Raw genomic sequence first — 13351 nt, 5'->3', positions numbered from 1 at the left:
ACCCTTTTGAAAATGAAGAAACTGTTTCACCTTACCGATGATTTATTTGGGGTGAAATTTCTTCCAGGATTATTGTGCAACAAAGTGGTCGATCTTGCGGGAACGCTTTGACCGCGGACTCTACGCTTCCCATGCCGACCTCCACCGGCTGAAGTAAGTAGTGGGTGGCTGAACCACACGCTTTCCAGAAACCATGCTTCAGTGTTGGCCCCTGGCTTGCCACACCCTGACCCCAACCTACTTTTGCATCCTCATTGATCCCGGTTTCTCCTCTTGTACCCTGGGTTCCTTTCAAACAGGACAGCAGATACTTGTGTGCAAACGTATCTGACAGTTTTATTCAGTTCTAGAGTTCCCCTGTTCACCCCCTGCTTTGTTGAAGTCCTGGCCAGACCTCAGAGTCAGGTCAGATGCTGACCTTGTTGAGTCTCCCTCTGCCCATTCAAGCAGACTCCATCCCTCTCTCAGTGTCCAAAGGACACAATATGTCTCCCTAGTGGCATTTATCAGGTTCTGCCTTATTTCATAATTATTTGTTGCTTTTTAAGATCCTGTCCTCATAAGTCATTAAAGTGACATGGGGTATCTTATTACTTGCTATTATATCTCATTACTAACTTAGCCCAGCACTTTGCAATAAGTAAGCCTCTGATATTTAGAATCCTACACTATCAGAGCTGAAAAGGACCCTTCTGCCTTCTCATTTTATAATAAAGAAACTGAGGTCCAAAGAAGTTGGAACTTGCTCAGTATATATCAGAAAGTAAATGAGGGAATGCCTGAGGAGAAAAAATCTGTCATGGCAAGGTGTGAAATCCTACTGAGACCAAGTTCCATGCGCTTAGTGATTCTGGTAGGTGAACTCTTTGGGTTGTGGGACAAGGGGTACAAACCAAGTCCGTCAACTAGAAGTGCACACAGTTGGTTTGTCTGCTCGGAGCGCCAGCCTAGTGAGGCCTCAGCACCCACCGTGGTGGCAGGGGAAGGCCGTCCCAGCAAACGGGTTGTGGTGACAAGTAAGTGAATCCCACATAGGTTTGTGCTTGGTGTTTCTAGGTATCAGTGCTTCAAGTCGGCTTGGATGTTTGAAGTGTTTCACAGGGGCTTTTCGTTTCCTGTCAACTATAAAAATTTAAAGACAGCCTTACAAGTTTATGACAAGGAGGTTCAGTGGACGCTCGGAGCAATCCTTTACAGGACCCGTTTTTTACCATTAAGGTATGGCTGCGAATCTGGTAACAAGAATCAAACAAAACAGGCTTTTCTGCATTATGATAGCGCATGGCAGCTGGGGCTGGCAGGTGTTTGGGGAGCATGCTGGCTGCGGGCAGGACCGCAGACTGGAGTTTGACTTTGGTCTGCCACACCCGTGCTTCCTTCCCACCCACCGTCCCATCACATGCAGCACAGAAGTGTTTGGTTATGTCAAGCATCTTTCCCCAACCCCTGCACAGAAGGGCTAATGCTGGGGCTCTTCATCTTTATGGTTTCAGACTCCTCAAAATACTGCTCCTAAGATATGTAAATAAATAGGGTATAGAGGAAACTGCCGTATTGAAATATATTTATCAAAATATTACAGAAGACATATCTGTGGTACAGTAATATGTGTTCTGGCAGCAGAGCTAGTACTTCCCGTAATTCCTGTACAGTGACGTGTGTCGACATTTTGAGGTGTTTGCAAACTACCACAGTGTGGTCTAAGAGCTCTCCAAGTGTCGCCACGATCCAAGTTGCAAGTTCTACAGACACTGCCGTAGTTTGTTGTCTGCATTCATGGCCAGTGGAAATGCCAGTCAGAGATCGGCAAGTGAAGACAGACATTTTCCCGCTCCCCTTCACAGATCTGCTGCCCGCTGACCCCAGGGCACTGATAAACGAGAAATGCACTTCTTGGGGGATCCCCCCCTTTCTTCCAGTGGAGCATGTGCCGGCAGTCCGTTTCTCTGGGCTGCCTGCAGACATTGTGGGTGGTGGGTATTACTGCTCACAGACGGGGGCCCTCATTCCACAGTGGCTCCTGTATGTCAGGGAAACTGTCACCGTTTAAAATTCTGGGTTTTATTTCCCAAATGACAGTGACGGTAACTGCTGCAGATGTACAAATGCGCTCTCACGCGTTCTCTTGTTACTGCTTACAATCACCCTCTGTTAGGCCACGTTGGCCTACCTTTCGGAGGTGAGGAAACCGAGTCCCAGAGACCCCGCACCTGTTCCACCACGTGGCTTGGCCTGGTCAGTCCCAGTCTCGCTTACGTGTGGTGTTTGCTTTTGTTTCCATGCGGGCAGGGACATCCAGCAGGAGACCTTCCGGGCCAGTCACGCTCACTGGCGGGGCTTCTCCTTCGTCTACAATCACTACCTGTTCTCAGGCTGCTTCCTGGTGGTCGTGCTCTCCATCCTCCTGTACCTGCTGCGGCTGCGGCGCATTCACCGGCGGACGCCCCGCAGCGCCTCGACCGCTGCCCTCTGGCTGGAGGAAGGCCTCCCTTCCCAGAAGATTGCTGGCGCCCTGTGAAGGCCGTTCGAGAGCCCTGGAAGACTTTCTGAAGGAAAAGCCATTTTTGCCTCAGGGTTTCTCCTCTTTATTCTCACTTGGTTTTGTTTCTCCTTTGCCCTTTTGTTCCTTGAAACAGAAACTGAAATCCATTGTTTGTAAGCTCCACTGTTTTGTCTACAGCTTTAAATTGAGGAGCAGGGAAAAGGGAAAATCACTTCATTCTTGCTGCATAGGATAGCAACCTGAGATTTTCTGTTTTTCTTTGAGGTGTGTTACATTTGAAACATGCACTTGGATAGTGAAGGGAATGGCAAAGCTGTTCTCCATCAGAGAAGGTAGTGCTGACGGTTGATGCTTTCTCCAAACAGAACCCAATGGGCTGAATCATAGTCCTCTTTTTGTCTATCTCAAAAGCTCTGACCTACACAGGGTGATGCATTGTTTTTATTGTTCAGGTCTGTCCCTGTATAGTTTCTTCATAGTCTTAAAAAATCAAAACCATTTACATCCAAGATATAGGCACCAGGAGGTACTATTTTTAAAACCAATAGTCCTGGAAGATGTGAAATAATGACTAGAGCAGTGTGTTTGTGTGTGTGTGTGTGTGTGTGTGTGTGTGTGTAAGAGAGAAAGAATGTGTGTGAGAGAATGTGTGAGAGTATGTGTGAATGTGTGTGAGAGAAACCATGTGAGATAATATGTGTGTGAGACAATGTGTGCGAGTGTGTGAGAGAGAAATGATAGAGGATGAGAGAATGCAGTAGTCTTTCTTTTAAAAAACACATACTTTAGAATTTATTGTTTCAATTATTTTTATGTAGAAAAATCCCCATTACCATTGTCTTTCCTGACACAGATAATGACTTTCTTAGTCCCACCTTTCAGCAGCCATAGAATAGTATGTCTTTGAGTGAGTTGGAAAATCCATCAAGTTTCACCAGTGTTGAGGTCATTAGAACTGGAGCTAGTGTCTACCCACAGGCAGACACGTCACTGTTTCTTAGTGGTACACTTTTGCTGATTTAATCGCACTCCAGTTTCTTCCAATTCAAGTTGGTGTCCCCCCTCCTTCATGAAAAATGATCTCAGTGGTTTTATCTTGGAGACCCCATACTTAGCTTGACTGGTTGGCTTTATTACTGTCATAGTTGAGGCTATGGTGGTAGTTCCACTGTAAATCCAGACTAAGAGAAGGCTCTGGCTTTAATACAAGAAATAAACTCCCAATTTGAGAAAACAGGTTCAATATCTTAAACAAAAACCGAAAGAGAGCAACTAGATTGGCTTACGTGAGATTAGTTGTTTTTTACCTGTTCGTTTAGTTTAGAGGCTTTGGGAATTCTCATACCTAGATTTTTCAGACAAAGTTCTTTTTGTGAGTGTGTATGTATATACGTATGCTATTTCTTAATCCCAGAACAGTTAAACTGGCCTGGTTGGTAGCAAATGTGTATTTTGAGAACCAAGAGCTTCTCCTGACATCATTTGTTAGAGAAAGGTTTCAGATCCTGAAGACTTTATTTAACTTAAAAAAAAAAAATGGACTTTTATCTTGTTTATTAACTATTTAAAATGGCATATATCATAAGTATATTGATGACTTGAAAAGATCACAAATACAGAAAAGAGAGCAAATTCTCTTACTGTGCTCTTCAAAATGAATATTCTAACAGTGAGAAAGTTATTGTTAGACTCTTTGTCTCACGAATACCCAGAAGGTTGGAGGAGCTCCGTGGTGGTACAGCCTCTCATGTCAGAGAGGAGGGAGGTAAATGTCCCTGTGGGAGATCTGGCTTCCGAAACACTGGTCTGCAGCTCTTGAAGTGCTTGGTCCCTGGTAAATACTGTTGTTCCTTATCAAGACCCAGCCTCAGACAAGCTGTTTTAGGTATCCCTAGAAGTAGAGTGAGCTGGTGTGTTTCCTCTTGACTTGCCAGATGGGGTTTGTTCTGTAGACTATGGGTGGCATCAGTGGTGAAGAGGAAGCGTGTTCACACTTGAGCTTTTCTACCACCAACCATTGGCGGTAGTAAGTAACCTGGAAATGAAACTCTTCAGACACCTGGAGTATGTGATCTTGCCTTTAAAACAAGGCAAGGATTAGCCAGCCCAGGCCCAGATTTAAATGGACCTTAATTAAGGCTTCCCACCATAAGTTGCCACCTTTTAAATAAAGGGTGCCATTTGGGCCCTGTCAGTACCATTCGGGGAGCAGAATCAAGACAAATGGGAGTTTTGCTTTATGCATGCTCTAAGTATCCCTCAGCAAGGACCTACCTCACTGTCTAAAAGAAATCCCCAAATCAGGGCTCTGAGGCCCAAACAGCCTTATGCTTTACAAAGTGAAGTGCCCGTGTTCCCCTGCCAAAGAACTCCCTGGAGCCAGGACTTGGCAAACTTATGGGCCACAGGGAAAATCTAGAAGAGCCTTGAGCTGCAAATGGTTTTTCAGTTTTGAAAGGGTGGTCAAAGGAAAAAAGTGGGGGCAGAGGGGGATAGAATAATGCAGCAGAAACTGTATGTGACCTGTAGAGCCTAAATATTTACTAAATGTCCCTTTATGGACAGATGTCCCTTTAAAGTGTTCACTGACCCCTGCACGAACAACCCCATTCAAGAAAGGATGTGCATTGACATTCTCTCTTAATTCAGGAGGCTAGTTGCCATTTGTGGAAATGGAAAGATGGACAAGAGAAGAGAACAGACTTAAATGTTAAAATATTTGAGTGTGCACCAGAATTCCACTTCGTCATCTTTCCCTCTAGATTATTTTCAAGATCCGTTTTCTCATAAGCCAGCAAACAGGCCCTTCCCCCACAGACTGAAAAAGTGCTATTCCAGCGGGCTCACTGCACAGTGCTGAGAAGGCTGCAGTCTCGAGAGGACTGCACAGGGGTTTTTCTGATGCCAGGGAGGGCCAGGCTGCGAGGCAGGCCCGGGAGGAGCTTAATTCAGGAGAGTAATTCACATCAGTTAAGGGCTGGCCAAGAAGGCAGGGAACTCGGAATACTTGGAATAGGAAGCAAAAGAAGTTGGACTGGTAGAAACTTGCTAAGAGCCTTGTGGAAGAAAACTACTCTGTGTTGAGCTTTGTTGGAAGCACTATGGGAAATGCTGTTGTCCCCTCCTCATACCGTGCAATGCTTCTTTCTAAACCTTCCGAGGATGCTAGTAAAGATTTTATGGTCCATTGAAGGACATCACAGCAAAAGTACAAGCATACCCATTTATACCAATGCTTTTTGCATATTTTCACCCTAAACTGCTGGCCATAGGCCTGGGGGTAAGCTGGAGAGGCTGCAGGCTGCTAGGCCTGGGCCCCCAGGAGGCTGGGAAGGCCGCTTGTTCACCACTCATTGTCCACACCTGCGTGTCCAGGTAGGCAAATTCTAGACTGACAGGTATTTAAATTTTAAATATCAGGCCTGCATAGTTTTCCTTCAGAAGACGCATGCATCACTTACAAGAAACTTGGAAAGGCAAATGTGTTTTCTGAGCTTTAAAAAAAAAAAATCAGCTTTAGGATTTTGTGTGGTTATGTGCAATGCAGCAAAACTACCTACATGTAAATTATTTTATTTATTTCTACTTCCGTGTTTCATTTTTCATGATACTGATTTTCCTGTTCAGTAATGAATGATGTGACCAACCCAGGAGAATTCTTTGTTTGGTTACTGAGATGATACTTTACAGTTAGGAATTACAAACACCGAGGGAGAACTTTTAAACATTTTGTTTGTTTGTTTGTTTTTTAATTTAAGTGATGTTTTCTGTTCAAGGTAAGAATACATCTTTGGGGTGTTGTGGTGTCGTATCATTTTCCGTGTTCGGCCACCTCACGTTGCCACACTTAACACACAGATGGGTGTTGAGAGCCAATGAGATGAAAGCTCAGCCACTGGCCCATAGGGTCTTGGTTTCTTATGACTGACATGGATTTTTCTCCGATGTTCGAATCTTGTTACCTGTTATGAAAGCTTAGTTGAACTTGAATCTAAATTCAGTAAAATAAATCGCCCGAGTCTGACTGAACACTTCGCATTTGCCGTATTTATGTGCGTGTAACAAAGCCCTGCTGTCTGGATTCTGGAGGGAGGGTTCTGTGCGTCCTGCAGCCCCAGAGCCCAGGAGTTCCCAAGGACAAGCATTTCCTGCCATGTCGTATCCACCCTGGCGTCAACAATAAAAGCCATTCTGAGGCAACTCTTGACAGGGTTATCATTTTAAGATACCTGTGAACGATGAACATAGCCCAAAAAACTGGAATTAACCAACTTTTTATGCATGTTTTCTCACAAATAGTAATTAAAATACTAACTTGATATTACATGATTCTGCAGTTAGATCTAGGCTTAAAGTCATCGGCTCATTTCCAGAGAAATGTGAATCTCACTATTGTTACTAGTACCTATTAGAAACTACAGCTTTTTTTCAGCAACTTGAGAATATATAAAATAGAGATTTCCCCTGAGATGGGGATGAGGTGGGCCTGAGACATAAGCCAAAAAACGGATGATAGAGACAGATGGAGAAGGAAGGCACCCGCTGTTAGCAACAAAAAGAAGAGCCTAGGAAAGACATCCCGGGAGGGCTGAAGGACTAACAGAGCAAAACGGGAGTGCGGGGTGAGCACAGAGGCCCGGGGCTTGGAGGGCAGGAGGAATGGGATGACCGTGTTGAGAGAGAACTGACTTCAGTGATTTCTGAGGTAATATGGTGAATGCAGGTCTTTGAGCCTGAGGGTAAATACACGAAATACTGAAGGCATCTAACCATGTCCAAATTTTACTCCACTTGATTGAAGAGAAGTAAATACATTTCCGATGGCTGCCCATGTTACCGGGGCCGAAAGGCAGTGGCTCGGGATTTTTGTTCCTTATCTGTTTTGCATTTGTCCCACGAGTCTGGAATGCACTGGTGGCTCTTCTTCTTTTTTTTCAAGATCCTGAAATGCTAATGGTTTGCACAGATTTTGGCGCTCACACTGGTCTGGAAGCAGAGACACAAACGTCATCTCTATCAGAGTCAGGCTGTCTTCTTACAGAAGGGTCACCAGAGGACAAAGGAGTGTCCTTTTCTCCCAGAGGCCTACATGGCAGATTGGGCTGTTTGCCTGCAGCACCAGTGCCTGCATGAAACCAAATACCTTGAGGTGTCCCCCCAGCCCCACCTTGTCTGGGAGCCCGATGGCTCCCATAACAAAAGGAGAGTTGACCTGTCAAGGCATTTTCCTTTGTTCTTAACAAGCCATTCGTTCCTCCTGCCTGGTGCAGGGTTGCCTCTATCTCTGAATGCGTCCATTAAGCCAGACTAAGCCATGCCACAGCCCAGATGGGGGCCGCTTCGGCCTCCTACCTTTGCCCTTTGAGCTTGATCCTGGTTGGCAGGTGAATTACCTCTGGGCTCCAGACTTCACGGCCACTTGACTGTTTCTGTCAACAGCCTGCTGCATGTGAGAGACCCAAAGAAGCAGCCTAAACAAGAAAACCCAGCCTTCAGAGGGATCTCTGCCCTGAGAAAAATACCAAAGTCTCCTCACAGAACATAATGGTGACGGCCACAAAAGACAGGCATCTTGTCTAAATACATATAAACAACTAAATGGAGGAGAAAGGGGGCTTTTTTTTTTTTTCCTCCTGAAAAAAAGGACAAGGGGGAAGAGTTGGTCTGTGGCCAGGTCTTCGGAAGACAAAGAGCGCCCTCCTCCTTCCAGGTGTGGAACTAACTCTTTCCCCGTATTATTTCTGGAAAGTACCCAGGCCAGCCCTTCTCACCGTTCTCACAGGCTTTTAATTGGTAGTTTTGATTCCACCTCTCACCTTTTTTTGGCCTCCATGGTAATCAGGGTTTGGCGTGGGCAATTTCGGAAAGAGGAATCATGCCTTTTTTGCCAGTGATTTCACAGCTTCCAATCCAGGAACTACGCCCACACTTTCTCCTAAAATTCCAGCTTTTCCACCCGGCACAAGCTTTATTACCTAGATCTGAGATTCAAAAAGACAGACGCGTAAATATTTAATGGGCTCTACTTAGCCTTGTGAAGTTTTTTATTCTGGTCATGGCAGCATAAGAGGACTTCCTGAAATTTCCTGGCCTTTCTCCATTCTGTTCCAATAACATGCTTAAATCACTTTCAGCCTCCGGGGACCCTGTGTCTGTCCACCCTGAAGCCCCTTGCACGTGGGTTATGATGTGCTCACTTCCTGTGTTTGTATATTTATAACTAAGCTGGTGAAGGAATACTTTGTAGCATATAGTTCTTCCTAAATATTTGTCCTAATCAAAATCTGGTTTCTTTGTCACACCACCACTTTAGGTTCCTCGGGTTTCCGAAGCGGATCTTTTTACACATCTCTCATTCTCCATCATCGGCTTTCTTCTTTTGGGATTGCCAAGCTTTGTGCCCTTTTAGCGTGATGAGCGGGGGACACAGTCTCCAGGCCCCTCAGCAGCAGCCCCCCCGGCCCCGCTTCCTCCTCTCACTGAGTGAAGTTCACTCAGGCAGGGAGCAGTGCGTTTTAGAGCTCTGTTTAGAAAAACTTGGGAAAATCAAGTGGCTTCCTTTCTTCTTAATGCACTCAGTCCTGAGAAAAGGAGAAGGAAACCTGGAATAAGGTAGAAACGAGAGCGGCAAAGTAAGATGGATGTTTCCCAAAGGCAGCTTAGAGGAAATGATTTCTGTGTATTGGTTTTATTCTAAACATAACTTCAGAATTTTTTTTTACTCTAAATTATCCTTAAAAGCCAATCACTTTTTAACAGCCCCCCCACCCCCCACCCCCACACACATCCTAAAGCACCAAATGTAAGGGAGAAAGGATGAATAAGGCAATACCAGAAGAGGGTGCCTGGGTGGGTTCAGCCGGTTAAGCTCTAAGTCATGATCTCAGGGTCCTGGGGTTGAGCCTGCTCAGCGGGGAGTCTGCTGCTCCCTCTGCCCATGGTCTCCCTCTCAGGCTCTTGCTCTCTCTCAAATAAAAATCTTTAAGGAAAAGAAAGAAAGAAACAGCAGAAGTAAGGATTTCTGTTCAACAGCTACCATAGTCAAAGGGAATAGACAGACCAAGCAGGTATTTGCAGTGACTACAATGGACAAGGGACTAATACATATTTACAAGGTTTCTTGCAAATCAACAAGGAAAAGGAAGTCAGCAGAAAAATGGGCTATGCTCCAGCCCCCCCTGGCCTTAGGACCATCAGTAACTTGCTGCCCCAAGAAAGCCCACCAGCTACCTACTTAAAACTGACCTTTCTTCCTCTCCCCAGCACTTTCCAGCCTCCTTACCCTGCTTTCCTCCCCCCACCCCTTCCTGCCCATGGTACCACCTTCCAGCATACTCTACATCATGTTCATTGTGAAGCTCTCTACTAGAATGTAATCCATGGGGACAGAGGGCTTCTGTGTTCATCTCTGTGTTCTATCCTAGCGCCTGGCCCAGGATCTGATACACCGTAAAGGCTCGATAAATATTTGTGGAAAGAAAGAAAAAAAGATCCTTGTGGGAGGTGGGAACTGTGGGCTGAGAACTGAGGAATATACTTACCTCCACCTTCTGCCACTGGGACGTGAGGCAGGAAGCAGGGCTCAGTCTCCTTCCTTTATTAGGAGGGGAAGAAACTCCTTGCTGTACAGAATCATTCCAATGGCATAAGAGTGGTCTACGATGTGCCCAACAGGATGTTTAGACACTTTATTAATTTACGTGATCCTGAAGACAACATCATGAGAAGGGGCATTTACGATGCTCATTGTACGGGGGAGAAACTCATGTGGGGAAGTTACGTAACTTGACTGTAGCTACACAGCTAGTAACACGGGACTGGCCACCGGGCAGCCTGGCTACCCCAGAGCTACACTGGCCAGTATGGCACATGAAATGTGGCCAGTCCTAGTTGAGTCCTAATTGAGATGGGCTATACATGCAAAATATACACCAGATTTCAAAGACTTAGCACACAGAATTCCATAAAATATCTCAATTTGTTTATATTGGTTACCTAAGACATGATAGTATTTTTGCTGTATCAAGTTAAATAAGAGATTACTGCCACCTATTTTTTTCATGGGGACAACTAGAAACTTAAGTGACTTGTGTACTTGTGTTTCTATTGGACCGCACTGGTCTAGGCACTTCTCAAAGCACAGTCCCAGGACCAGTGGCATCAAAATCACAGAAACCTGATAGATGGGCTGGTCTCAGATCTCCTGAACCAGTTTCTCTATTTGCAAGGTCCCCAGGTGGTTCGTAATGCACAGTGAAGGTGGAGAAATGCTGTTCTAGACAAGGAGTCAGCAAAAATTTTCACCAAAGGGCCAGGTAGTAATTACTTTAGCTTTGCAGACCACCTGATTTTGGGCCAAAAATTACTTCACTGCTTTGGTAGTGTGAAATGTTTCATAGACCATACCTAAATGAGTGGGTGTGACTTTCTGCCAATAAAATTTTTTTCCTTCACAAAAAGCAGGAGTGGGCCAATTCTTCCCACCGGCTGTAGATTTCCAGCTCCTACTCTAGACCCTACACTATGGTGGGGCTAATTTTAAGAAAACATATCCTGCCTCCAAGATCCCATTCTCTGCCTTTAATTTCCTTCCAGACTTCTCTCGGAAGTTAGATTCCCTGATTTCTGTTTCCTACTGGACGTTACTTAGGTGTCCCAAGGGATCTTGAAACTCACGTTCAGATAGGCACCCCTCCTCCCGTCACACCTCCTCTCTATGCACCACCTGGTAACTCAGACCAGAAACCTGGAAACATTCTAGATGATTTCTTACCATGCTCTCTCCATCAAATCAGTATCAAGTATCAAGTATCTCTACCAATCAAGTATCAGATCCACCATTTTCCTTGGATATGTTTCAAGGTGCAGCTTCAGCCAGCCTATCTGGAGAGTTTTCCCTGAGAACCGGACCAGGACCCTGAGTGGTGGGGCAGCACTTGGTCAGGGACCGACTCTGGCCACAGACTAACTACGGAAAGAAATGTCGCCACCTAGTGGCTGCTCTAACTCCCATGCTCTCTTGCTCCTTGCGAGAACCTAAACCGCCCTACTGATGAAATAATGTGTCCTTTGCAAAATAATCCCAACCTAGGAGTTACTCACGTTATCCGTGGAAACCCAGAAATGCTGTGTAAATTGTACGAGGTGATAGAGACAGTGAATATGACAGTGTCCAGGCCCCCATCTTCACATGGCCTTCTTTTCTGGATTTCTTCTGTGTCTTTCTATCTCTTTTTACAAGGACAATCATCATTTAGGACCTGTCCTAATCCAGTACAATCTCATTTTTAGTCCGTTCCATCAGCCGATCCTGATTTCCCAACAAGATCAGATTCACAGGTCCTGGTGTTAGGACGTCATCCAATCTTTTTGGGGGACAGAACTTAACCCACAACAACGGTGGTGGGGGGTCATTTACTAAGCATCTTCTAGAAAGAAATGGTTCTTGAGATGACATGGTTAATAGGACAAATGTAGGGAATCCAGTGAGAGAAATGAGCAAATTCACTGTGGCAGAAGGTTTTAACATTTTTCCTAGTTATTAATAGATCAAGCAGCAAAAATCAGTTTACCGCCCTTGAATAACATGCCAAGCAAACCTAAAACATGAACGTTTATAGAACACACACTTTTCAAGCCTATATGGAACACTTATAGAATTTTTTTTTTTTGGAACACTTATAGAATTTAAGCTTAGCAAATTTTGTGCAATTCATTTCACACCGGCCACGTTTTCTGACCACAATATCTTTGTGTCAGAAATTACTAACAAAAGATAATTTTTAAACTCTTAATAGTTGAAAAATTAAAACATTTCTAGGCAATCTGTATACCAAAGAAGAAACCATACCCAGAATTAGAGAATAATTAGAACTGACCATTAATGAAATACATCTAAAAACTTGCTGGGTGTGGCTAATGTTCTCTTAGTAAGAACATTTGTAGCCTTAAAATGTATACATTAGAAAGACACACATAATAAAATTTAAGAAAATTAAGTAGAAAAAGGGATAACAATGAGAAAATAAGGTAAAACAAACAATAAGCGTGCAAATAGATCAGGAAAGCCAGAAGTTCATGCTTTGAAAAGACTGATACAATGAACAAATTTATGGCAAAATTGTTCAAGAAAAAAAGAGAAGGCACAAATAAACAATTTTATGATAAACGAGAGCTATAACTACAAATAAAACATTAAAACGAAAAGAGAAGATTATGACTATATTAATGCCACTATATTTAAAACTTGGATGAAACGAACAAAATCCCATAAAATTACGACTTTTCCAAAACTGATTCAAGAAGAAATAAAGAATCTGAATAGACCTACATTCATAAAAGAATGGATTAGTAATTTGAAATCTTCTCACTGGGCCCAGTACTTTCATAGGAAAATTCTACCAATATTCAAAGAACAGATAATTCCTGTCTTTTGCAAACTTTTCCAGATAATATGAAATAGAGGAAACACTCCCCAGTTCCTTCTGGGAGGCTAGCCTGATGCTGGAACTAGAGGAGGACAGGAAGAAAAGGAAAAACCAAGAAACGTGGTTCTGTAATTCCAATACCTTAATTAAAGTCAAAGATCACATCAATATGTGATAAAATTCAATGTATCTGTAATAAAAAAAAATCTTCAGACAAACAGGAAACAGAAGGGAGCTCCCTGACCCTGTTAAAAGTTATGTGCCCCAGCCTGCAGGCAGCCTGATTTGTAATGGTAAAAAGTTACACGTTCTCTCTACAATCAGAAACAAAACTGTGATCCCTACTATAGCCACCTCTATTCAGCCTCTTACTGAATGACCAGGTCTGTTCATGAGGCCAAAGAAAACCAACAAAATTTTA

At 44.0% G+C, this 13351-nt stretch overlaps 1 protein-coding gene across 3 annotated transcripts in view; it reads left to right on the top strand.

Moving 5' to 3' along the window:
* The window catches only part of ENTPD4 (ectonucleoside triphosphate diphosphohydrolase 4), a 37483-nt gene extending 30951 nt beyond the window's left edge, over positions 1 to 6532 (top strand). For all 3 annotated transcript variants that reach the window (XM_004763259.3, XM_004763257.3, XM_004763258.3), the window contains 3 exons: positions 68 to 153; positions 1057 to 1218; positions 2290 to 6532. In XM_004763259.3, coding sequence (XP_004763316.1) covers positions 68 to 153; positions 1057 to 1218; positions 2290 to 2518 — 477 coding nt within the window. In that variant the 3' untranslated portion in view covers positions 2519 to 6532. The remainder of the gene's footprint in view (positions 1 to 67; positions 154 to 1056; positions 1219 to 2289) is intronic.
* The last annotated feature ends 6819 nt before the right edge of the window (positions 6533 to 13351 follow it).

The sequence above is a fragment of the Mustela putorius genome, unplaced genomic scaffold (genome assembly GCF_011764305.1).
Source record: "Mustela putorius furo isolate JIRA1106 unplaced genomic scaffold, ASM1176430v1.1 tig00003937_pilon_pilon_pilon, whole genome shotgun sequence".
Lineage (NCBI taxonomy): Eukaryota > Metazoa > Chordata > Mammalia > Carnivora > Mustelidae > Mustela > Mustela putorius.
The sequence above is the reverse complement of the archived record's forward strand: the minus strand, read 5'-3'. Positions and strand labels throughout refer to the sequence as shown.